The sequence below is a fragment of the Lagenorhynchus albirostris genome, chromosome 1, assembly GCF_949774975.1.
Source record: "Lagenorhynchus albirostris chromosome 1, mLagAlb1.1, whole genome shotgun sequence".
In the NCBI taxonomy this organism is placed as follows: Eukaryota; Metazoa; Chordata; class Mammalia; order Artiodactyla; family Delphinidae; genus Lagenorhynchus; species Lagenorhynchus albirostris.
Genome location: NC_083095.1, coordinates 142,925,484 through 142,952,688, shown reverse-complemented (window position 1 = coordinate 142,952,688; position 27,205 = coordinate 142,925,484). Strand labels below are relative to the sequence as shown.

Sequence of the window (27,205 nt, the reverse complement as noted above, 5' to 3'; positions counted from 1 at the left end):
CCACAAAACGTTGGTTTATTTCCCCCATCAGTTCTCAAGGTGGCCAGCACAAATGGACCCAGAGTGGTTTTGGCTTTCCTACTGGGTGTTGGAGTGGGAGGGGGCCGTGCTGCATCCTGCTGCCATATTAGCTGCAGCCTGCAGCCCTGCTGGGCCCCAGCCCATGGGATTAGGGTGGGGACGAGAAGGAAAAGCACTGCCTACCCCCCATTCCCACCCTCTGTGCGCTCATTCACCTCGTTCCGGCATGGGACCTCACCACCAACAGCATGGAGAGAGGTGCTCAAAACATGTCCCTCTATCTTTCCGTTCTCGAATGACGATGGCCTCCCCTCCAAGAGACTAAAGACCACTGTGGACATGAGCACTCATCCCACCTCACCCTTTTACCACCTACATGGGAACACAACTGGGAGAGTAGGGGGCCAAGGGTCGTGCCAACTCCAAAACAAAAAGCTCTCCAGAGTGGTGGCCACATTTCTCCTGCCTGGAGTGGAGGCCACAGCTGGCAGCAGCAGGGAGTCAGCATCCCTCCTTGCAGCTCCTCCGTGCCCGCCTCACTCCTGCTCAGCTCTCTTCACTCCCTTACACCTGCCTCCCCTGACCTCTAGGAAAAGTCAGGGCCATTTATCACCTACCCCGTGGTACTGGGCTCTTTCCCTCAGTTGTCATCAACCAACTCCACTATTATATGTTTAATGACTAGCGTCCATGTTGGATGGCGAGCTCTGAGATGATGGGGACAGTGTGTCTGTCCTGTTTGTCGTCGTGCCCTCAGTTCTTAGCACACGCCTGGTACATCCTGGGTGCTCAAGCAGATTCAATAAGTGCCTGAGTGCACGAGTGAGGAGAAGCTTCCTCGGTGCCCCTTTCCAGGCTCTGAGGAGCTCTGAGGCGACTTCATTTTACAAACACTGACCCCAGGACTTCCAAATTTCCTTTTATTAGCATTTTATTCTATTACCTTCCTATATAAGAAAGGGCTTTCCCCAGAATCTTACTGCTCCAGATCTGACTCCAGGCCTGCCCAAGGGGCTATACACCGTGTGTGTGTGTGTGTGTGTGTGTGTGTGTGTGTGTGTGTGTGTGTGTGTGTGTGTGTGTGTGTGTGTGTGTGTGTGTGTGTGTGTGTGTGTGTGTGTGTGTGTGTGTGTCTGCTTTCCTACACAGGAAGTTTCGAACTTTTGAAGAGAAGCCTTTCAGCCACAATAGTGCTGATGGGTAAAAATTCTTGCTGGCAAGAAAAACCACTAAGGTGGTAAAAAGAAAAATGCTTTATAGCAGCGCCAAATCACCGGGAAGGGCATCCACTGTCAAAAGGTGGCCCATGGGAAGTTTATGGGACCGCTGTTGCATTTGGAGCAAACAGCCTAAAAAATCTGCCAATGACTGTTGAAGTCCACCTTCTGGCTGGAGAGAGATTTATAGAGCACCCTAAGTGTCAGCACCCAGGCATGAGCAGAGCTTTTGGTGGGGGTGGGCTCAGTCGTCTGCGTTGGGCCTGGCCTTCCCCAGCGCGGTGTGCTGCGGCTCGCCGGTGCAGAAGGCCACCTTGGCTCTTGGGGGCTGCCGAGGCTTCACGGCCTTCTCGGGGGCCCTGCGAACAAGCAGAGGGTGGGGTGAGTGGGGCGCCCCTCGACCTGCCCGCGTTTTGCGCCCAGTCTTCGCGGCTGTGAAGACAAGCCTGGCGGTTGCTGAGCTAAGTTTCGTGAAGGAGCTTCAGGAGGGACTGTAACTGAGAGACTTGTGGCACAGGAACAGAAAACGCAAGGTTTCTTCTCCCATTTTCTAATTCCTTGTGGCCATTCTTGCTGAGCTGACACAGTCAACCCTCAGCTGCTAAAGGGGCCTGGGCCCAGCGGGTGGGCTCCGAGACAGCCCCCTGCCACACCCCGCTAGCAGTGTCCCGCCTGCGGCACTTCCCTGAGCAGGGCCTTGGCCGTCAGTCTGCGGGCTCTGGGTGTACGCAGGCTGTGCCGTAGTGAAAACCAGAAGGCCGGCCGTCAAGGTGAAGTCAGAGGGCTCTCAGGGGCAGCCTGAGGCAGGGCTCCCGCAGGCCAAGCAGGGCTCTGTGCCCTTGCCCTCCAGCAGGTGAGATGACCTGCAGGCGGCCAGTCTGCAGGAGGACGAATCCCAGCCTGTGTTTCTGACATTCTTCAAGAGCTAATTTCTTCCTAATATCTGGCAAGAAGATATTTCACAACTGGGTATTCAAAGGAACTGGGCTTGCATAGTTTATGAATTATGGGGAAGTCAGTAAAACTTTCCACGGAAAGTTCTGTAGAACCTTACAGAACCAGCTTCATCTGAGATTCTGATTGCAGGGGAAATAGTGTGAGGGGAGGCCAACTCACTTGGACAGGACATCCATGGTCTGCTGGGTGGCCAGAGTCCTCTTGTCCTGTGGTCCATATAAGAGGGTCTGGATCTGAAGACACTGCAGAACACCAAGTAGTAATTGTGAGGTTATGGAAATGTCACTGAGAGCATTTTGCAGGAAAATCAAGTCTCCCTTAAATGAGAGAATACTTCATTCATAGACCCATGCTATGACGGAATTAGTGTATTCTGAGTTTCTTCCAGGAACAGTCTGACCTTCAATTTGGATGCCCTGAGGGATCCAGGAAACAAATGTACAGTTTTAGCACTATTTTGTAGAACTCTCTGTGACTATCCGTATGCAAAACTATGTTTAAAAGTTATGTTTCTAGAAAATAAAGGCAAGAACATTTCTATTGACCAGAGGAGGGGTCTCTAGTTTCTAATTTTAAATGACCCTTGCTACAGCCCAAAAAACTTTTCTTCTTTTTAAAATGTTTTTGCTTTTTTGTAAAGAAGTGCTTTATCTTATATGGGCTTTCTATATTCATTACTATGCAGCAATTTCTTAGGCGTTGATTTATTTAGGAGTTAAATATTCAGCTGTATATTATCCAGGACTGGCTTTGGCTTGATTTCTCCCTTCTGCTTATTGTCCTGCCATTTGGTTGCTTATACTGGGCCAGGGAGAGACATGAGAGTTGTGCCCAAAATGGTCAAAATAATTTTGAAGAAGAATGAGATGGAGGAGCTTGCTTTGCTGAATGTCAAGACCTTTTATAAAACTAGAGTAATTAAGACAGTGTGGTTTTCATCCAGAGACAGACAAATATATCAACAAAACATGGCAGAGAGTCTAATACTTGATAGATTGACAGAAGTGGCCCTGAAGGGTCCATGAGGAAGAGCTGAACTGGTCAGTAAATGGAACTGGTTTTCCAAATGGAAGGAAATGGATCCCTACCACATATCAAACACAAAAATTAATCCCAGATAGATTGGGGAACTAAGTGTGAAATTAAAACTTGGAACTTATAGATGAAAATATTGAAGGATACGTTTATGATCTTGAGGTAGGGAAGTATTTCTTAGACAAGATCCAGACAAACCAAGAGTAAAAGACTGATGGAATTTAACTATATTAAAATTCAAAACATCTGTGCACCAAAATGCACCCTAGGCAAGGTACAGACAAACCAGACTGAGGGAAAATATTTGCACAAAACTGGAAAAGGATTAGCATAAAGCACTCATATAAGGTAATGAGAAAAAAAGCCTACCAACAGAAAAATGATCAAAAGATATAAACAGATATTCAAAGAAGTTGAAAACAGAATGGCTAATAACCATGCCTAAGCTCACTAGTAATCAGTAATGCAAACTAAAACTTCAATGAGATTGCCCCTTCACCTACCAAACTGCAAAAATTATAGTCTGATAATGATAACACCAAGCTTTGTCAAAGATACGAAGCAACAAGAACTCTTTTATATACTGATAGTGGGTGTTAAAGTTGGTACAACCAAGTTGGGAATATTTTGTAGAACAATTTGGGAATATTAGTAATGGATAAGTAAACTGTGATATATGTGTATTGGTTATGCATGATACCACACAAATTTTTGATGTGTGTATGTCGCCACATGGATGAATCTCATGATTATAGAGAAGAAAAAGAAAATAGCAGATGAATGCATATATGTGTGCACATATTTGTATGTAAAATAAAACCATAGTAAAATAATAAAGATGAGAATGATATCTAATTCAGGATAGTAACTATCTGGAGATGGGGTGGGGAGGGGGCTTCAACTGGATGGGTCACGTTTTATTTCTTATACTGAATAGTAAGCTCAGAGGTGTTTGTTATATTATTCGTACTTTTCCTTATATCTGAAATATTTCATATTTTTAAAAGATTGAATGTGTTTTTCTACATGGTAACAGCTCGAGTCACAAAAGTTTTGGGGTTTGGGGACATCATACTGAAGACTGTATTCATTCTGATTGGCCAACTGTTTTTAGGTCTTTGGGAAAATTAACACACAGGCAGCCAAAATACTTTTTGTGAGCTGTGGAAAACATCAAGACCATCTGAATGTTTGGTTCAATCTGAGGAATTGAGAATGTGATTCTGGATTCTGAGAATGTGGTTGTCTTTTGGAAGAAGGAAATATTATTAGATGAAAATATGGCAAGATTTTTTATATAACAAAATATTCATTATTTCTTAGCTGAATTATATAACACCTAAAAAGGAGTAAACATTTTCCTGTTATTCTATTTAGTATATAATCCAAATTCTGTAAAGGCAAGGATCCTAGCCCTTCCGCCCAGCAATCCCCGGACTTTCTGAATCTGCACTGGGGCCCTGGCTTGGCCTAGGCAATGTGCTGCTCATTCCCTGGGTTTGAGCTAACGTTGCTTTAATCCACAGAGAGTTTGTTGTGACCGTGGAAATTTAGGAACCTTGAGAAAGTTCTGTGTTGCTTTGAGGGGAAGAAGATGGAGAGGGACACTGATGACAATTGATGTAACCTCTTCTAGCACTCTTCCCCATTTGGCTCACAGCTGCTGGGAGCCTGGGTACTCACCACCCAAAGCCCGGCAGAGGAGGCTCAGATGCGGACGCGTGCGAGAAGCAAGCCTGCTCTCCCTCATCCATGTTAGTCGGGGAGAGGCCTCTCTCCAGGGCTAACACATCTTGCCAGACAGACTTCATTTTCTCCTACCTGGCCAGGAATACCTTCACTCCGTGTAAAAGATCAGGTCTAATTTTAAACCCATCCAAACTTCCCTGTTTACATATTTATGAGTGCCTCAGATGCAGCTCATTTTGAGACGAGCTGATGTTGACATGCAATGGTGTTAATTCATTCACTGAAGCATTAGAATTTTGCTGACATTATAACGATTATTTGAGAAAATCTGAGGTCTCAGGACACTCTGCCTTAAGAGGTGGCCTCCAAAATCTGAAACTCAGGAGGAATTTCCATCATGCTCCTTTGGTTATTGAAGTTTCTTCTCCCTGGCCCCTCATCCTCTAGGGAAGGAGGTATTACACTATTAGGTGAATATTCACAATTCCTGGGAAAAAGGACATGGCACCTGACAGGACTTACACGGATTCTCACCGGTTCTGCTATAACCACATCTATCCCAGACCTTGTTGCTCATTTTCACTGGGGGTGTTACGATAGTAGAGAGAGTGGAGTTAGGAGAGAGGGTCGTGGTTGGGTAAAGCAGCCCTTTTCAATAATCAAGCCCAGAGAGAGGTGAGCCCATCCCCATCCTACCCCCTATGCCCCAGCAGTCAAGACTCTTCTCTTTCTGGTGTTATTAGGGTTTTTTTTTTAAGGCTACTTATACTCACTAAGGGACTTTGCCCAAAACTGTAGCTGAAGAGGGAAGAGATGTAAAGGGATGTCAGCCAGGAGAGGGAAACAGACCCTCAGCCCCAATCCCTTTTGTGATGACAGTGCCCAGGGAGGCCATACCAGGCACCGAGACAGGAAAAAGTGGTTCATCCAGTAATTGAACGGGTCTTCAAATGCTATGTTTTTGTTTTTGTTTTTGTGGTACGCAGGCCTCTCACCATTGTGGCCTCTCCCGTTGTGGAGCACAGGCTCCGGATGCACAGGCTGAGCGGCCATGGCTCACGGGCCCAGCCGCTCCACGGCATGTGGGATCTTCCCGGACTGGGACACGAACCTGTGTCCCCTGCATCGGCAGGTGGACTCTCAACCACTGCGCCACCAGGGAAGCCCCAAACGCTATGTTTTTTAAAAAGTGTAATAATCCATTACTGACTTTTACTAGGAAACGTCTTACATAGCTATATATTTATCTAAGAAACATAAATTGAATTTTTCAGTGTTCTGTGGCTCTTAGCTAAATTTGTTTAAGCATTTTTGCGTGAGGTAGGTTTTGTTAAAAACAGGTATTAGAGACAAAGTCAATAAATGTTAATTGAACCTACTGGCAGCCAGGCATTGTAAACATCTTGCTGAACTAAGTAAAGAACTCCTCAAACCTCGATAGGAGAACATTCTCCATCATAAATAAAGGTATTCTGTACTCTCCAGATTCTTCCAAGGAGGCCAGTGCACTCTGGTCTGAAATCAGCCTCCAAAGGGTGTTTCTCGTTTTCCTTTTGAGTGGACAGAAAACAAATTTTGAGGATCCAGATGAAGTTTAGGAAGCCATTATATTGCTTGTGTTCTCTTTGATTTTACCTGCAGGGGTTGGGAGAAGTCACTTGTGTTTTTATTATACCTTAGATACCAAACAAGGAGCTTTCCTCTCTCTCCCTGCAGGGAGACAAAAGGGAACTCGAGCTTTCACAGCAGTCTGCAAGCTGTCCCCAAAGGGGCCATGTTTGTCTTGCTCACCTTTGTGTCCCAGGGCCTTGCACAGTCCCTAGCACCTAAGATGCAATATTTGCTAAATGAATGAATAAGTAAGTAAAGCAAAAGGTCAACTGATGAACTTCTTATATGACAACCTTAGGACATGGCTGGACCACAGGGCTACTGAAACCTCTGGTAGGGAAGCTCCATCGTGGGTGTAGTGTTACAGACCTCCACCGTCATAATCTGGGCACGTTCAATAGCAGAAAGAAAGAGTGCTGTCCCCCAGGTGCTGCTTTCTCTTAGGTGTCATTCATAAAGCCAGGGGAGTTAAGACACAGTCTTAAGCATTTGATGAGAACCTTAAAAATTATATTTGACACGACTTTGAGGTTTGAAAGTTAGGTTTCTAAGGAGCTCAGGAGCCAAGGAATCTGGGATAGGAGGCACCGGCTTGCTGTCCCCCTGGCTGCAGCCCACCTCTGTGCCCCAGAGCTCGCACCCTTCCCTGTGTGGACGTATGTGTGGACATAGCTCGCACCCTTCTCTGTGTGGACTGAGCCCTGTGTGGGCTCAGTGGCAGCTGCGGTTTGGAGGTTAGCTGACTTAGTCTACTCTGGCTTTAGAAAACCACAACAGTTTTAGAAAACCTGAACTCACAAGGAAGCATATTTTCTGATTTTGGGGGGGATCTCTGAAAATCTACAGTTGGTACTCAGGGCCATTTCTAGTCATGGCAACGCCCCTGCAGAAGTGGGTTGGGGTGCCTGAGCCCTCCTTTTCTCCCTCAACCTTCAGTCTTAAGTCCTGAAATCACATCATCATCTCTATTGGGAAATTTCCAACAATGAAAGTGCTGCTGGGACACATCCTATTTATTAACAGAGGCATTGCAGCCAGACTGCAGCTAAAGAGCCATCTCAGTTGCAAGGCTATGCAACTCAATAATGGAAAACGGAGAAAGACATTTTCTTGCCTGGGAAGGGTCTGTGCCAAGCCTGTGTATTTTGTCTTTACATGAAATGAAAAAGCCAGAGAAAGGTAAAATATTTCAAATGATTCTAATGCTCAGAATCTGAAATCACTACTCTTCTTTATACATATTATCTGATGCTACAGTATGTCCGTGGAGGAGAAGTTACCCAGGAACACATGAACTGTGCTACTATTTTCATGTCAATTCTCAAGGTTAGTATTAAGAAGAAAAGAAGACGTCAGAAGCCAAAATACGTGGAAGTATGAAATGTCTTAAATGTTTAGAAAAACACAAATATACTTTTCATTTACTAATCTTTACAAGGCAAGCAGAAATGATCACTGGGGAAGTGAAAGGACAAACCAAGATACCGTTCATCAGACAGCACTGTCCTATAGAAACAGGGTCACACGGAGGTGGGGCTTGGTTTTCCCAAGCCCCTCAGAAACCAGCCTTGTCCTCTGGACCTGCGTCTTCTGCTGCAGGCACACATTCCCGCAGATGTTTGCTGAGCCCTTGCCAGACACCAACCCTGAGTCCACCTCAGTGATGGAACAGACGATGGGGGTTTCCAGTGTAGTGCGGGAGCCAGGCATTTAAAAATGTGTAAACAAACATAGCATAACAACTCATGGTAAGAGCTGTGGAAAAGAAAAAAGAACATGGGCTGTGAAAGAATAAAGGGGTGGTGGTGTCAGTAGTGGTAGAGGGTACTTGGGTCGGTGAAGGCCTTTCTGAGGTGACATTCGAGTTGAAACCTGCAGGACGGGGAGTCAGCCATGTGGAGAGCACCAGGTCTGGGGGAGGTGGTGGGGGTTCCAGGCAGAAGGAGTGGCAAGTGTCTGAGGCAGCATACCCAGCCCCGCTCTCTCTCTCTCTCTCTCTCTCTCTCTCTCTCTCTCTCTCTCTCTCTCACACACACACACACACACACACACTTAAACACACACCTGTAGCTCCCTTACCTGGAAGCCCACTAATTCTGAGACTCAAGGATTGCTGCACAGGTGGGTAGGAAGCCTCCCATGAAAGAAATACAGATAGAGGAGGACCAGGGGCCCCGGGACAAGGGAAATGGGAGAGGAGGGAGAAAGGGAGGGAGGCCCAGGCGCTGCCACTCACAGAGCTGCTCAGAGTGGCCCGTCTGAAAAGCTTTCCCTGAGTATCTACGATGCCTGTCTTGGAGTCGAGGTGTCATCCTTGCTGTCTCCCTCACTCGTCACCTCTGAGTTGCCAAGTGCCATGGGTTCTATATCTTTACTGACGTCCCTTGACTCCCCCACGACTTTGCTCCAGCCCCTGGACACTGTCTTGGAGCAAGCTACCATCATCCTTCTCCAGGATAACTGCAGCACAAATATTTAGAGAACAAATGCATCAGCAGGACTTCCTGTGGAGGGGCTTCCTGCTGCATTACCCACATATAAATTCAGGCTTTGTTTTTAGAGTGGACAGCCAGCTGTTTGTAGAAAAGCTGGGTTTGCCTATTTCTGGGCCAGATAGAGGAAGAAATCGAGCCCCCTTTAAAATTAAGCTTTTCAGGTCCCTCCTGATGTGGAGCTCGGCCATCCCACCCAGTCCCTCCTGAGTTGGTGTAGTAGCACCTGCCATTCCCAGCATCACTCTTTCCACTTGCTAAAGGTCACACTGAATTTATGTGGTAGGAGATTTTGCCTTTCTCTCCATTCCAGGCAATCCACTCATAAACTCACAATTCTCCTGCATCCAATGAGGTTTTGACAAACACCAGAAGGTCTCAGGCCAGGATGGTCTGTCCACACCCACAGTTCTGCACCCTCCAGACTTTGATGCCAATTTAGGAACTCCTGAGGCATTGTGCACCCACGAAGCCACGGTAAGCATTCCCATATTGGAGGAGCTTTCCATAGCAAATGTAGCCTTGTCCTGGGCAGTCTGTGTTCAGCGCCTATATATATTTTCTAAGGGACAGGGAAGGTGGGAGGCACTGTGCCTGGGCTGCCATAGTTAGGGGGCCCGACCCCAAGGAGAGCAACTCTTCCTGGCAGATGACGACACAGGGCATCCTATTGCCAGGAGACCTGGAATTCTGATTTCCACCCAGCCTGTAGCAGGCAAGGGAGGCTCCATGTTTTCCCCACAGAAGGTTAAGCCCTTGACCCCTTTAACCATCAGCTTCCATTCTTACACTAGATCAACCAATTTACAAACATCTCCAAGTAACTAATGAGGGCTTGAAGTGTCTTCAAGCACACTTCTCAAACCAAGAACAGGATTCTGTATACGAAATCAATGTCATTATGACCTTCCTTTCTTTCAAAAAGGATCTGAGGTGGATTGCTGCAGCCCAGCAGTGGGTTAATCAAAGATGATTAGAAAAATCAAGATCAAGGGATCAAGGACGAATGAGACTCTACCCTTGAAAGCGGTACGGGCTAACACAGGGCTCTGTGGGGACTCCAAACTTGGCTCTGGATTGCCTGGTATCCAGGGCAACAAGGAAAACACCACAAAGGCTTAAAGGGAAAGCGAAACTAGGCGGGCCGCTGATGGAATGACAGGACATGAATCATGTATAAAATACAGCCATCTGCAGAAGGCTCTGTGTGTTTGGCCGGTTGGAGGAACAGCAAGGACCTGACAGTCTGTTCTAGAGACTTGACCTGTGGCCACGTAACACCTGTCCAGCGTTGGCTTTCTCACAGTCAACCTATGAATAAAAACCATTTTCTTTTGCCTTTCTTCAAATGATTCATCGTAGTGGGCTTTGAATTTCTTGGAGAGAGAGGTCACATAAAATTGTTATTCTTTTATAGAAAATGTTTATGTTCACAGCTATAAAGTAATCAGGCGGTGGATGGAACCCTGATGATGACAGTACCTAACAGGGAGGCCAGATTAAGATGGGACCCAACCCTGGTAACTGGGTCTGGGATTAGTCCTGAGATGCTTCTGACCTAGAAACAGTCTCTGTGAATTCTTGTTTGCAGCCTTTTACCTGGAAGAAAATCTAGTTCTCCATGTTGCAAAAATGGGAACTTTTGCAGTGGAAATTTGCATCTGGAGCCAACAGAGTTCTCCAACGTTCCCCTGCAGATGCCTTTGAAAGAAAGATCAATACTATGGTTTTCTTTTCAGTAACTTAATCCCACTGTCTGCTTTGTTTCTCGTGCCTTCCTGTTTTTCATGCCCACAGAACCATGCCTGGGCCATTCAGCACAGGAGAGCACATCTGGAAAGTCCAGTATTCAATGGATTCCTGCTCCAGAGTTGAAAACTTGGGGGATGCAGCTGTTGTTGTGATAAAAACAAGAGAAACGCTGGGCCAGTGGCTTTTGAGAGCTGCTGCTGCTGCTGGCTGTGCAGAGCCCAGCACTAAATACGGCATCTGAGGAAGTCCAGCTCAGGAGCAGATGTGAGAGGCACGTTTAAAGCCCTGTGTGTGCCCTGGTGTTCATGAAGCGGCCAGCCCTGTCCTCAGGTGGGTACGTGGGGACCAGTGGAAATGAGGACTGTGTGTACCACAGCGGCCATGACCTGCAGACATACACGTTTCTACCCTTTTCTCTCTGACTCTGGCAAGTGGCCAGATAGCTTTAAAATGTCAGTCATTGTATTTAGGACTGATTGGTTAATGAGGCCAAATGAAAGGTAAAAACATCACCAACTTCCACTGCAGGCTCTGGAAGTGATGAAACCTGGAGTTTCTTGAAGCTGAGCTGATATTCAGCCCCGTGGGTGGGCCTGGGGCCCAAAGCAGTGATTCTCAACTTCCCCCTGGAAGCTAAAATGTGGGTCCCTGGGCCCCTGGCCCTTTGCCCCAGACTCTGGTTCAGAAGGTGAACCTAATGCAGGGGGTTTAAGACCCACACTTGGCAAACCACTGGCATTAAGGAAAATGTGGGATTTATTTAACAGTAACTTACCCATAGACAATTCACTTCTAGGAGCCTCAGGCCCCTTGTCTGTAAATCAGAGCTACTAAGGTCTGACCTGGAGGGTTGCTGTGAGGGTTGGGAACAATGTATGAGCTGCCATAGCAGCAGTAAGCCTGGCCCCCAGTGTGTGGTCAGTAGTGGAACCAGCCTGGCCCCACTGGAGTCAGCAGGGCCATATGAAGGTTTGTGTGGCTCCAACTCAAATTCTTGCACGTCTGCTAACATTTGCCCCCCTCCCCTATTCCTGGGTCCCTCCCCTGCCTGGAGTTGAGTGTCTAGGCTGAACCCTCAGAAGAGTTTTTCCATATTCCATCTACCCTCCTCAGGGGAGAAACAAGGAAGAAGGAGCTAAGTGGAGACTCCCAAGGGCAGGTGGTATGCCTTGGCCAGGACAGCTCCTCTCTTTCCTCCATCTGGGCCCTTCAGCAGCCTGCACTCTGCACCCGGGCAGGGCCTGGCACTTACCAAAGCAGCCCCACTCACCTTGCCTCATACTGGCCTCAGAACAATTGTGGGAGTGAAGGAGGGCTTGGGGTTGCTGTTTTCTCTGTTTTACAGATGAGAAAACTGAGGCCTCTTGCCTTGATTCTTGGGCCACTCCATTCCATTCTCAACACTGTCCTCACAGTGATTTAAAAAAAAAAAATCCAAAGAACAAACATAGACCAATTGTGCCCTACTTAAAATTCCCTCAGTGGCTCCTAGATGCTTAGAGCCAGGTTCAGAAAACTTTTTCTGCAAAGGGCAGGTGGTAAATATTGTAGGCTTTGTGGGCCAAGAGATAAAAATCGAGCTACTATGTAGGTACTTAACCTAGCAAGAGAGGAAACGAAACAAATGTCCACAAACTTTTGTCAATGAAATTTAAAGTATAATAATAATAAGTATATTTTTGGGGTAATCTAGTTCGACTAATGAAAATAATGGATTTCTTTTTTTGGGGGGAGGATAAAATTTCACTTAGCTGTGGTTCAAAGTCAGTGTTCTCTATCAAATCAATTTATGATCACCTGTAAAATGATTACAGATTTTATAATCATCTGTAAAAAAACATTTTTAACTAAGGGGCCACACAAAAACAGGTAGTGGGCTGGATTCAGCTTGCAGGCCAACGTTTGGGACCCTAGCTTAAAGGATCAAGTCTCAGCCCCTTAACTTGCAAACATGGCAGCGAGGTCATTCCCAGCTCCTCTGCAGACAGGTACCCCAACTGCTTTTTGCTTCTTTTTTTTTTTTTTTTTTTTGTGGTATGCGGGTCTCTCACTGTTGTGGCCTCTCCCGTTGCGGAGCACAGGCTCCAGACGCGCAGACTCAGCAGCCATGGCTCACGGTCCCAGCCGCTCAGCGGCATGTGGGATCCTCCCGGACCAGGGCACGAACCCGTGTCCCCTGCATCGGCAGGCGGACTCTCAACCACTGTGCCACCAGGGAAGCCCGCTTTTTGCTTCTTAAATAGGCTTCACTCTCTTGCCCTTGAGTCTCCTCTTCCACCTTGTTTCCAACATGGGAATTCCTGTCTCTGCTAGGCTATGCTCTTTTTCAGGAATACTTATCTGGACACCTTCCCTAATCACCTTTCTCCCGTTGATCACAGTGTGGACCTGTAGCACAATACTGAGCACATAATATCAGAGTTAGGGGTTTACTGAGACTCTCTTAAGGGAAGGGGCTATGGCATGCCTATTATACTCAATGCACATGCCCCCAAATAGGGAGGGGCTCTAGTGACCCTGTTCCAGGTCTTCTAACTATGGGACCGTGTTTCTTGCACCACCTCCACTGTGGGCCACCCATCAGCCTTGAAGGCACCATGTTCTTACTCCCTACCACACCCCTGGCCTCAGCTGATTGATCTGGGGTGGGCACTGGATCCAAGCCAGGCCTCTCAATTTTTCCCTGAGAACTTCCAAGCTGTGACTGAGAAATGGCAGCAGGGGTAGGAAGTAAAACTCTGGGGGGCTGGTCACCATGATTTCCATCTTGAGGGGAGATGCTGCCATGAGAGAGGAGTAGGGGGAGGTGCAGAGAGAAGCAGGCAGGACTCCTGGGCAGAGAGAGCCCTGGTGGCATTCTAGTCTGGCCTTGGCACTTTCTCCCAAGTCTCCACTGTGTTCCTGTCCGGCTAATCATGTGCCTGTCAGTGCTTTCTTGGAAACCATAAGACAATAGACAGTCCTTTATACCTGAGCTAATTTGAGTTGTATTGTCAGTGGCAACCCAAAGACTCCTACATATCCTTATCTTGGCATTCTCTCCACTGTGCCACTGGTATTCAAACTTTCTTAAAGCACAAGAAGCCCCTGTTCAAACAAAATCTTACGTGGAAGCCCAAGCTGTAAAACAGATGATAGCATAGAGTAGACTGCACAATATGGACTGCCTGGTGCTAAATCCCCGCTCTGATGACTCCTAGCTTTGCAATCAAGGCTGAGACAATTATCCTCTCAGCCTCAGTTTCCCTCTTTGCAAAAACAGAGAGTAGAGGTATCCAACTCTTAGGGTTACTATAGGGCTTAAATAAGTTAATAGATAAAAATCATTTAACTCACTGCCAGGGATATAACAATCACTCAATAAGCATTAGCTTAAAAGTGGGGGATGGAGAAACCCAGAGCAACTGCCACCCTCAGCTACCTTTCTCACCTCTTCCCTCACCGTAATGTCTTTGGCACATGTGTAATGTTTAAAATTACCTGAAATGATTGGTTTAATATATCTTCCTGCCTAGACTAGAAAGTCACACAAAGACAAGAAGCATATTTATCTTGGTTATTCATTGTCTTTCCCCAGTTCTGCCTAGCACAGTAAGTGGCCCATAGAAGATATCCAATAACTACTGCTGACTAATTGATAATAAATATATGTTATCTCATTAAAAAATAGGCACCACACATGTTACCAAATCTGGTGCTTTTTGCAGCAGAATCAGAAGTCATAAAAAGAGAAAAAAAGGCTTGACCTATAGGACAGCCCACTCAGAACTAAAGTTAATTCTTTTGGTTTGGGCAGCTATATTACTTAAAGGTTCCCAGGTTTTCACCATTTTAAAACTAATTAATGTAATGAAAACACAACATGACAGAACTTATAAGATGCATTTAAAGCAATAATAAGAGGACAATTCATAGCCTAAAACACTTATATCAATAAAAATAAAAACCCAAATGAATTCAATTCCCAATTCAAAAAGATAGGAAAAACTCCAACAGAGTAAAACAAAATAAGTTACAAAGAAAGAAAGAATAAAGATAAAATCAGAAATTAATGAAATAGAGAATAGGAAGGCAATTTATCCATAGAATTCAAATCCTGTTTCTTAGAAAAATTAACAAAATAGACAAACCACTAACTAACTCAGTCAAGAAAAAAAGTGAGAAAATCCAAATAAAAAACTAAGAATTACAATGGGAAAATAACTATTAAAAAAGTAGAAATTTGAAAAATCCATAAGACTACTTGGCAAATCAATCTGAAAATGTGAATGAAATAGATAATTACCTAGAAAAACACAGTTTACCAAAATGACCCTGTTAGAGATAGAAAGCTTCAACAGACCGATTTGTTTGTAGAAGATGTAGAGAAAATTGTCAAGGAATTTTCCCCCCTAAAAGCACCATGCCTAAAGAGTTTTACACGTGGTACAAACTTTCAAAGACTAGATAATTTTAATGTTGTATAAAATCCTTCAGTGCATAGAAAATAAAGGTAAACTTCCAAATTATTTTTATGAAGCAAAATAACATTGATACTTAAACAAATATCACTTACAAATATTGATGCAAAATATTTGCAAAAAATAAATATTAGCAAACAGAATCAACATCACATTGAGAATAATTCATTATGACTAAGGGGATTTATTCCAAGAATGCAAGGTTGGTTCAATATTATAATAAAATGTACCATATTAAGTGATCTAAGAAGAATCATCTGATTATCTCCATTGATGCTGACAAAGCCTTTGATCCAGCAATTGTTTCTAATTTTAAAAAAACCCAGCAATTATTTCTAATTAAAAAAAAACTCGTGAAAATAGAAATTCATGGATACTCCCTTAGCATGATAAATATATATAAATCTTTGTCCAAAGCCAGCATATATTAAATGAGGAATAACTAGAGGCATTTCCATTCAGATCAGGAACAAGACAAGGATGCCTATTATTCCACATTATTTATTATTGTTCTGGAGGTATGAACCAATTCAATTAGACAAAATAAATCAATCAGAGGCATAAAACTTGGAAAACAGAAAGTAAAACTGTTTGCAGATGATGTAATAGTACACCTGGAAAACTTGAGAGAATCGGTGCTCAAATTAACTCAAGCAAGAAAAGAATTAAGCAAACTAGCAGAATATAAAATTAACACAGAGAAACTTATAGTCTTCGTATACACAAAAATAACCAGTCAAAAGGTGTAACAGTGGATAAAACTCCACTTATAGTAGCATTAAAGAAGATAAAATGCTTAGAAATCAACTTAGTAAGAAATGTACAAAACCTATATGAGGAACACTTTAAAATGTGCCTGAATGTTACAAAAGTAGACATGAACACATATAAAGACATCCCTTGTTCTTTGGTAGAATGACTCAACATCATAATGATGTCAATCCTCCCAATGTCCATTTACAAATAAAACAATTCTCCAAAAAACACCAACAAACTTTTTATGGAGCTAGATAAGTTGATACCAAAATTCATGTGGAAAGATAAAGATGCCAGAATATCTAGAAAACCTGATATATAAAAACCACGAGGGAGGCTTCCCTGGTGGCACAGTGGTTAAGAATCCGCCTGCCAACGCAGGGGACACGGGTTTGAGCCCTGGTCCGGGAAGATCCCACATGCCACGGAGCAACTAAGCCCGTGTACCACAACTACTAAGCCTGCACGCCTAGAGCCCGTGCTCCACAACAAGAGAAGCCACTGCACTGAGAAACCCGTGCACCGCAACAAAGAGTAGCTCCCACCCCCCGCAACTAGAGAAAGCTCGCGTACAGCAATGAAGACCCAATGCAGACAAAAAAAAAACAAAAACACGAGGGGAGTCTAATCCTACCAGGTACTACATCATGCTATGAAATCTCTATAATTAAGGCAATGAGGTACTGGGATTCAAATAAACAAAGAGAAAAGTGGAATAGAAAGAAATCCAGAAAGAGACTCAAGTACATGTGGAAATGTAGTATGTGACGAAAGTGTTAATTCACTGGAGCATAGATGGACTCTCTAATAAAATGGTGCTGGACAACTGGGCAGCCATTTGGGAAGAAGATAACATTAGATCCATACATCATGCCATCCACAGAAACTCCAAATTAAAAAAAAATAAACATAAGTAGTAGAAGAACACACAAAGAGTTCCTCTATAAACTGGGTGTACAGAAAGAGTAAAATAAAATAAGATTGAGGGCTTCCCTGGTGGCGCAGTGCTTGAGAGTCCGCCTGCCAATGCAGAGGACACGGGTTTGCGCCCCGGTCCGGGAAGATCCCACATGCCGTGGAGTGGCTGGGCCCGTGAGCCATGGCCGCTGAGCCTGCGCGTCCGGAGCCTGTGCTCCGCAATGGGAGAGGCCACAACAGTGAGAGGCCCGTGTACTGCAAAAAATAAAAAATAATAAAAAAAAATAATAAAGATTGATAAATTATGCTATGTACAAATTTAAAATTATTTTCATAGTAAAGAATAATTGATAATTTATTTAAAAATCTATGTGCATAAGAGGATTACTGTACCTTTTACCCCAAAAAGTGTGAGCTGAGATCAACTGCAAAAGTGATGTCATCTTACATAAATAAGCCACTTGTAAAGTTTCATTTAAAAAGAGCATGGTGGAAGGAGAGAAAGCTACCTGTGGGGAAGGGTGGGAGGGTTTTTTTCCACATTAGTTGGGCTGCAGCTTTACCTTCTTCAGTTTCTTGTGGGCCCCTCTCTGGTTCCCCTGTGCCAGGTCAGCCCCGCCCAGGAGCCGGTATGTCTCTGCCACCTCGGGACTGAGATCGCCATACACTGCCACTTTGGCCTCCAGGGACTCTCTCAGGATGGAGGTAGCTCTCTGTGAAAGGAACAAAAAGCTGTCTGGTTAAATAAAAAATTCAAAGCTGGATAAAGATCAGTGCCTCCTAAGAAAATGATGTAACTGGTATGTATTTTCACTTTTTAGGGGAATGAGTTTGGGTAGAGTGTCTCATGAGCTGAGCCTACTTTCCTCCTTAAATAGGAATCAGGAAATAATATACATGGGGTGAGGGGGTGTTGCGGGGGACAGGAATGGTTTGAACTCTGAAGAGAGAATGCATAAAGGACCCCTGGAGAAAAAGCCATCTCAGATGTTACAGGAACCCATTTTAGTTGAGTAGTAAGAAGAAAAGCTAACATGCATTGCATCGTGTCCTTTATGTGGCAAGAACCATGCTAAACTGTTTATGTGTGTGAGCTCATTTAACTTGCACCATCTCCTTTAGATAAGGACAATTTTAATCCTTGTTTGCCAGAGGAGGAAACTGAGGCATAGAGCAGTCAAGAAACTTGCTCAGAGTCAGACAGCCCATCAGTGGCAGGCAGATCTAGGATCTGGATCTTGCCAGTTTTAATCGCTCTTAGTTGCAGGCTCTTCTCCCTCTGTACACAGTGATGTTCTTACGTAAGTGAAAACTACAGAGTTTCCTGGCATTTACAGAACATCCAGAACATATTCCAGGGTTTTCCATTTCTCACAAGAAATAGTTCAGGAAACCAAAAGCAAACATTCCAACATGGTGAAAAGTTAAATACATTTGACATCTTGTTTGGTTTATCTGATTTATTTATACCAACATGGAATACAAAATATGAGCTGGTATTAATCTCTTCAGTCATACACCAAGACATACAGAGGGAAAGCCCTGTATGTCGGTCTCCCATGTTTCTCCTGAAATTCTTCTACGATCTTCTACATAAAAGCATGATTACAGGTAGAGATCACAAACGCCCAATATAAGAGCCGAATAGGGACTTCGCTGTTGGTCCAGTAGTTGGGACGTCGCCTTCCAGTGTGTGTGGGGGTGCGGGTTCAATCTCTGGTCGGGGAGTTGGGATCCCACATGCCTCATGGCCAAAAGCCAAGGCACGGAACAGGGTCAATACTGTAACAAATTCATTGAGGACTTTGGGGGTGGTCCACATCAAGGAAATCTTTAAAAAAATACATGGGAGAAATAAGTGGACCTTAAAAGAAAAATAGAGCCAAATAAAGCAGGAACCAGTGAAGGAGCCTTGCCCACTGCATAGCCCTGAAGGCATCCTGCTGGCGCTCCCCAGATAGAGGAGTTCGCAAGGCCTTTACTCAGTTTATTGGCAAGAATATGAATTAGGTGCTGGGGGTGGGATCAGGGAACCACGGTAAAAGGCACTGTTAAGGCAGAAACAATTTCTCAGATGGAAAGATAAATCACTGCTGGGGAAGAGAAACTGTAAATTGTGAAGTGTGTGACCCACCTTGGTATGGGTCTTGCCTGATGCTAAAGCCTGTCGTGTCCCTTCCCAGTGTCTGTGATGCAACTGTTGGGTTTGGCAATTCTTCCATGAAAATTGGTTGTCAGGCTTGGAGGAGCCAATGATGGAAAGAAGAGCCAGACACCTTTTCCTAAATGAAGCTCTCAACGCCATTTACAGCCTGATTGATGAAAATAGAGATAGATGTGCATGAACTTGAATGGCAAGTCAAGATGGCAATGGAAGAGATGCCACATGGATATGGGTTTAAAGGAAAGAGACAGTGATAGTCTCTGAGAGTTAGAAAAGCTTAATGGAGAGAAGTGAAGAATAAATAGGATTTAGGTGGACCAAGAAGAGGGCATGGGAACCTGGGAGCACAGTGGGAGCTGGGGGAAGCACACGGCACATTCAAGGCCAGTGAGGGGACTAATTTGACTATAGCAGAGAAAGTAGGAAGAGGAGCAGAGGGAGATGAGGCAGGAGTCACGGGCTGGGCTGGTGGTGGAGACCTTCATGCCAGGCTGAGGAGTTTAGATTTTCTTATGGGGAGTAAGAAGTCAGAGAAGATTCCTGAGCAGCAGAGCAGCACAACTAGAAGAGTATCTTAACACGGAGTATCTTTTAACCTGTGGCAAAGTAAACTTCACTTACATTTTACCTTAAAAGGCATTTTCCTTCCCAAGGATCACCTTCCTGTTGGCAAAGGGTCCTAGCCCACATGTAGGCTGTGACACATCTGAGGTGGTCTGAGCACATCCTTGTGCTCGTGCCTGGGACTGTCCTTGGGCCCGGCCCCATTGGCCAGCTCCTGCTGGAACCCACAGTGAGGTCTGTAACCAAGAGTGAGCATAACACAAGGTGACACATTTGGTTGGACAGATTGTGTCACGCACAAGGGTGCCTGGCAGGAGAATGAGGAGGGCTGAAGTCCGGCCCGTGTTCCGCTCTATAAGCAATGTGCCCTGGCACGGACTGCACCCACCTGAGGAAGAGGCAGCTTTGTCTATTCTTATAAGGGCACCAGAAGGGCTGGCAGGGGCTGTAGAATGAAAAGAGCCAGTTTGCTAAAATCTCCAGGGGAGGCTTCAGGAAGTGAGGCACATCTTTAGATCAATGCCACTGATTTGGGTGACTTGGGCAAGGGCAGTGAGGTGTGGCAGCTGTGATGACAGACACCAGGGCAGGAAGCCAGACAGGAATGGGGAAAAGGGTGGATGCCCTGTGGCAGCCAGAGCAGTCAGACAGCCCATAGCCAAGCATCCATCCACCCATTGGCTCAACGCTCCCTCACCATGAATAAGAGAGTCCCTGCTGTCATGGAATTTGGTCTAGTCAGGGAGAGACAGTAACTGTCCACAATATATTATTGTAATACATTACTCTGTTATATAATTATATCAGACAGGATTCTATGATGAAGAATAGTGGAGAGAATCTAATGAAGCCTGAGGGAGGGGAATCGGGCAAGCTGGTGAGTCCTGAAGGATGGATCTGCATTAGCCAGGAGATCAATGAGGAAGAACCTTCCAAGAGTGGGAGACAAAAGCTGATGCTGCCCAGAAGCGGGGATTAGAAAAGGCCACTGTGGCTGGAACACAGATCAGGGGAGGGGGCAAAAATGAGACTGGAAATGTCAGCAGAATCCATAACGTGCAAGGTATTGTGGGCAATGTGGGATTCTGGCTTATCTTAAGGGCTCTGAGGAGCCAGTGTAGTATTTTACAAATGGGAGTCCACTGATCAGATGTGCTTTTTGCAAAGATCAACATGGTTTCCTTATTCAGAATGGATTAGAAAAGGGCAAGAGTGGAAGCAGCAGCTGGGGAGCCAGAGTTTGTTAGAGAGGTCCAGTTGGGAGATGATGACTGACAGAGGTGGAGATGGCAACCAATGGATGGATTCAAGGGGCATTTTGAAGGTAAAAATGACTGATGAGCTGGAAGGGGTGAGGCATGATGGGGGCAGAATTCCCCTCAGATTTCTGCCCTGAGCACTCCACATAGAACTTCTAGAGATGTTCTGGAATCTGAGGCCACTGGAAGGCCCCTCTCTACTTGGTTGGGTGATCCAGAAAAATATGGAAACTCCATTTGTTATGGTTACTGTAGCCCGACTTTGGCCTGACGAACATTCGTGCATCTAGATTAAAAACCTATGTTCCTTAAGCTCACATCAACTGAGAGAAGGGTGAAGGATTAAGGGTTAGGAGAGAGCTGTCGGGGAGAAGGTCTACATAATAGCAGAGGAAATAAAAAGGTTTTCATCTCAAGGACTTGCCTTGACAGGTTAGAGGTTTTTTGTTTTTTAAAAAGTATTTATTTATTTGGCTGCGTCGGGTCTTAGTTGTGGCATGCGGCATCTTTCATTGTGGCACGTGGGCTTCTCTCTAGTTGTAGCATGCAGGTTTTCTCTCTCTAGTTGTGGCACACGGGCTCCAGGGTGCGTGGGCTCTGTAGTTTGCGGCATGTGGGCTCTCTTGTTGAGCCGCGCAAACTCAGTAGTTGTGGTGTGCAGGCTTTGTTGCTCCATGGCATGTGGGATCTTAGTTCCCTGACCAGGAATCGAACCCATGTCCCATGCATTGGAAGACGGATTCTTTACCACTGGACCACCAGGGAGGTCCCATTGACAGGTTAGAGTTGAAAAAAATATCTGTATAAATGAAGCATGTGGGTATCTGGTAGTTGTTAGGCTTTTTATGGAATAAGTTCCCAGGGGTTTAAGTACCAATCAATATAAATTCTGGGTCTGGTTCCATTTTTACAAGCCATGGAAAACATGCCTGTATGGTTCAACGGACAGTGAGCCGTAACTTCTGCACTGTGTAGTTCTTATTAGATATGCAAATTTCATCCATTAGCTAAGATAGTAAGAGAGGAATTAGACACACTAACTTCCACCCTCTATGCCAGCCAGAACCACAGGCTGCGGTAAGCAGAGTCTGTCCAGTGGGTTCTCAAGGTTTCTAGTCCTTTAAGATACTCTGCAGGTGGACATGGCATCTACATTCTCATGAACTTTTTTGTTTCCCAAGAGCGAATATCTGGGAGCTGCCCAAGAGTGGCTGCCTGGCTTTATTTATCCCTCTCCCCGTGGAGCCTGGCACATGCCTTGCACATGGTAGATGCTTAATGCTTTCAGAGTGCAGGAGTAGCCCTTTGGATATCAACTGGGTCGCCCAGGTAAAGAACTAGTCAGCTGTGGTCCAAACTCACTTACCTCTTTTTGTCCAGTGACTTGTAGAAAATGGCAATAATCATCTTGAATTGAAAGAAATTTGGCTTTTCCTATCCCTTCAGCATCCTTAAGATTAGCCATGCTATCTTGAAAATACTGCTCAGCCACATCTGAAGAAAAGCATCACAACAACAATTTTGAAAACAGCTTGCAGATTTGAAATGGAAACAGAATAACTATGTGTTTAGTCATGGTGAATGATATGAAAATAATAAGTAATTGGACAAGATAACCCAGTTAAGGAAACTGTCTTTTGTCAATTAATCTGACTGTTTTATTAGACAGGGTCTAGTTCTCAGAAAGATACTGCAATTTATTTTCGTTGGTTTTCATACATCTTCCCTTTCCCAGTGATACAGTAAGCAAAGTTAATACAAACAGGGAAACTATCCCCTAGACCTGACACATTGTTAAATTTTCAGATTGATTAACCATTAATTCTTTGTAAAACTCTGGTCACTCCTCACTGGGGTTAGGACTCCAAGGATCCACTGACTTCAGTGGACTCTGTAATCTTGGAATGTAGCTTGATAACCCTAAAATTCTGGAAAATATGGCTGACACGCTGCTGAAGGAAAAACCTCAACCATTCCAAACACTTAAGCATACTGGTTATAATATAACAAAAATATTTGAAATATTTGCAAATCTTGAAAGCAAAAAAAGGAAAATCTCAGGTATGGAAAATGAAGAGGAAACTAAAAGCCAAAGCAGGGAAGGGGAGCTAAAGCTGAATGGTCTACGAGGGGATTAGGAAAAATGTGTACTATATTCCAAGATGGGGTTTGATAAGCCTGAGTAGGGCTGGAGATGAAGCCTGAGGCCTCTGTGTGGTAGGAAGCTGGAATGGGGCTCCCTGCAAAAATCCAGTGTTATAGGCAGATTTCTAGGATGTCCCCAAATGACCCTCAACCTTGATTATGCCCTCCTCTTTGATTATGGGTGGAACTTATAAATATGCTGAGATATTACTCCTGTCATAAGATTATGTTATATGGCACAGTTGACTGTGAGAAAGCAAGATTACCCCTTGGGCATAACCTAATGACACCGGCCCTTTAAAAGCAGAGTTTTCTTCAGTTGGAGGCAGAAAAGGAAGGCAGAGAGATTCGAAACATGAAAGGGATTTGAAAAGGAGGTTCTCCATTGCTGAGATGGAGGGGACCATGGTACAAGGACTCAAGAGTGGCCCATAGGAGCTGAGAGAGGTCAACAGTTAGCAAGAAAATGGGGAGTTCAGTCCTACAACCACAAAGAACTGAATCCTGATAATAACAGGGATGAGCTTAGAAAAGGACTCCATGATCCAGATGAGAATGTAGCTGGCTGACAACTTGATTTTAGCCTGAGCAGAGACGCCAGCCTTACCATGCTAGACTTCTGACTGACAGAACTGTGAGCTTAAACTGGGTGTTTAAACAACCATAATTTGCTATGCAGCAAAAGAAAACCAATATAGCCAGGAATCCCTAAAATTGAGATAAGAACAATTGCGCTGGTCCAAGGAGAAGCCTCAAGGCTGTCCCTCCAGAGGCCATGGCTAGAAAAAGAGCATCTGAAAGAAACTGGGACACTGCACGTGAGGCAGGCACATGTTTGAGGGCTGAATCTGCACCACCTACATGATTTGGAAGTTCTTTTTTTGTTTTAAATTGTTCTACATCCCTCTCCCTCCCTCCCTCCCTCCCTCCTTCCCTTCTTTCCTTTTTTCCTTCTTTCCCACCCTCCCTCCCTCCCTTCCTTCCTGCTGTGCTGCAAAGCTTGTGGGATCTTAGTTCCCCGACCAGGGACTGAACCCAGGCCCATGGCAGTGAAAGCACAGAGTCCTAACCACTGGACAGCCAGGGAATTCCCTTGGTTTGGAAATTCTGAACCAATAAGGTAGAAACTAAGGGCCTAATCTCCAAAATATACAAGTAACTCATACAACTCAACAACAAAAAAACCAAACAACCCCATAGAAAAATGGGCAGAAGACCTTAATAGACTTTTCTCCAAAGAAGACATACAGACGTCCAGTAGGCACATGAAAAGATGCTCAACATCACTAATTATTAGAGAAATGCAAGCCAAAACTACAAAGAGGTATCACCTCACACCAGTCAGAATGGCCATTGTTAAAAAGTCTACAAATAACAAATGCTGGAAAGGGTGTGGAGAAAAGGGAGCCCTCTTACACTGTTGGTGGTAATGCAAGTCGGTGCAGCCACTATGGAAACAGTGTGGAGGTTCCTCACTGTTACTCAGTGTAGAAACTTCTAGCACTTAATTCTTTTCCACCTTTTCATATTAATTTATTATGCTGAGTCTTGCCAAGCTCAAAAAAACAAAAAAACAAAAAAACACTGGTGGAGGAGAGGATGTTGGGAAAGCTGTAGAAGGGAAGAAGCATCTGGGATCCCCCAGGGTTATTTCTTTCTTCGGAAAAAAACATCAGAGGGCCTGGCAGATGGTGGAAACTGTGGACCACTTAGGAAAAAAGAAAAGCCCACTTACCTTGTTTCCTCTAAGTCTTAAACATAGTTCATTTTATGTGGATGATACTAAGAAGAAGTCAGACCATTTCTTCGATAGAATAAGTACAAAATCTTAAGATGTCTTTTGAAAAGAAGCTATTAGCATTTATCAATGAATTCTGTTGAGACATTTCGTAAAGAGAAATATGCATTCCTAGCAAGCTCTGTCTCCAAACTGTTTTTACTTAGGTAAAACTAAAAATAGAATTACCATAAGATCTAGCAATCCCACTCCAGGGCATATACCCAGACAAAACTATAATTCAAAAAGATACATGCATTGCTATGTTCACAGCAGCACTATTCACAGTAGCCAAAACATGGAAACAACCTAAATGTCCACTGACAGATGAATGGATAAAGAAGATGTGGTACATATATACAATGGAATATTACTCAGCCATAAAAAAGAATGAAATAATGCTGTTTGCAGCAACATGGATGCAACTAGAGATTATCATACTAAGTGAAATAAGTCAGAAAGAGAAAGACAAATACCATATGATATCACTTATATGTGGAATCTAAAATATAGCACAAATGAACCTATCTATGAATTATAAATAGACTCACAGACATAGAGAAGAGACCTGTGGTTGCCAAGGGGACTGGGGGTGGGGGAGGGAAGGACTGGGAGTTTGGAGTTAGCAGATGTAAACTATTATATAGAGGATGGATAAACAACAGGTCCTACTGTATAGCACAGGGAACTATATTCAATATCCTGTGATAAACCATAATGGAAAAGAATATAAGAAAAAGAATGTGTATAAAGTAGAAACTAGCCTGAAAGTGGAAAAATTATAGGACTCCAGCACAGGGGTAGCAAACTTATTCCGTAAAGGACCAGATGGTAAATATTTTAGGCTTTGAGGACTAAATGGTCTCTACTGCAGCAAAAAAACAGCCAGAGGTGACATGTGAAATGGAGCTTGGCTGTGTGCCAAGAAAACTGTTTACAAACATGGGTGGGGAGCTGCATTAGCGTGTGGACCGTAAGTTTGCTGACCCCTGCTCTAGCAGAGGGAAATGTGATTGTCTTCCTCCCTCAGGGATGTGGGACACCTCCCCCCTCCACCCTGAAGTGCCTGCTGGAGAAAACCTCAGGGGGACACATGACAGTACGTAAAGTTTGTTGGGGACGATTGTGAACCATACATACAATGGTCTACTTAACATTTCCATTTGGACATCTCATATGTACTGTGTAGCACAAATACACATGAGCAAAAAGCTCAGATGTTTTCTTTGGCTTCTTTAGACTTCCTCTGTATTTGATTATTTTCCCTTTCTCATCTCTAATATTGTTTTTGTGCCTTCTCCCCATTTCTCTTGATTAGACAGGACAGTGTGTTATCTATTTGGATATTCTTCCAAAGAGTGGGCCCTCAAATTAGTTTTTCTCAGACTGTGATGTGAATGCCAGGTGCTTCCAAAGAGGCCTCCATGAACGCAGGGCTCCAGAATTCATGGAGGAGCAAGGAAGGGGCCGGCCTGCGCAGACTGTGGTCGCTTCTGGAGGCGGCAGTGAGTGGGAAGGAGGGCAGGCTCTGCAGGTCAGGGGCTGCCTGCGTCAGGCTCCAGCGCTGCCGCCTTCTGGCTGTGCGCCTCCATTGTTGGCCTCGGCTTTTTCACTCAAAGAGGAACCTTTAGGCTAGCGCCTCCATTATAGGGTTGTTGTAAGGAGTAAATGGGTTAATGCACACACAACTGATGACGTGCCTGACACCTAGTCAGTGCTCAGTAACTGTTAACCATTTTAGTTTCAGGGACAGTTTCGATCACTGTGGCTATGGGCCTCCCTCATCCATACTAGGCTGACCAGCAGGCACACTGGAAGCAGAGATGGACATGGAGAGGACAGGAACACTTGGAAAACAGAGTGGTCAAAAGGCACAGAAGCCTGGGATCATGTGCGGATAAACGGCTCTGTACACCTCAAGAGCTCCAGCCCTGAAATTCACAATGAGCACGGTGGGTCTCCAGAAACGATTCAAGTACATCCCATGTGATCTGTTGTAGAAAGGAGAGAAGTAAACACTTGGCAAATGTGTCTGTCAAATCCAGGCAACCTAAAGAAAACTTAGGTGTGAAAACAAGTAAGTTTCATTTATCTGCAAGATTTACTTTGCTTAGGGTCTAGGCAGTTGCCAGATAGAAGCGAGAATTAGGCTGGGAAGTGCTGCCTTTCAGAGAGGTCTCGGTGCTGACTGGCCCCAGACTTTGTGACTAGACAGGAGTCTATTGAACTGGAGTCCCTGCTCCACTCTTTCAATGGGGGTCTACCCACTGCCAGACCAGCTGATGGATTTCTAGAGTATTACTCAAATTTTTTCTTGGTAGGAGAAAATTTTACTACTGTACATGAAAAGTGTTACATCTCTTTAGTCCTTGCTGGCTCATGGGAGAA

The 27,205-nt window shown here is 44.6% G+C and overlaps 1 protein-coding gene across 2 annotated transcripts in view; it reads right to left on the bottom strand.

Moving 5' to 3' along the window:
• Positions 1-1,155: 1,155 nt before the first annotated feature.
• The window catches only part of TTC23 (tetratricopeptide repeat domain 23), a 110,687-nt gene continuing 84,637 nt past the window's right edge, over positions 1,156-27,205 (bottom strand). Inside the window, exons 9-13 of one of the 2 annotated variants that reach the window (XM_060155766.1) lie at positions 22,262-22,389; positions 17,472-17,621; positions 6,353-6,469; positions 2,355-2,437; positions 1,156-1,597 (exon numbers count right to left, since the gene is read on the bottom strand). In XM_060155766.1, the coding sequence (XP_060011749.1) occupies positions 1,483-1,597; positions 2,355-2,437; positions 6,353-6,469; positions 17,472-17,621; positions 22,262-22,389 (593 nt within the window). In that variant the 3' untranslated portion in view covers positions 1,156-1,482. The remainder of the gene's footprint in view (positions 1,598-2,354; positions 2,438-6,352; positions 6,470-17,471; positions 17,622-22,261; positions 22,390-27,205) is intronic. The other variant, XM_060155775.1, reaches the window with a different exon arrangement.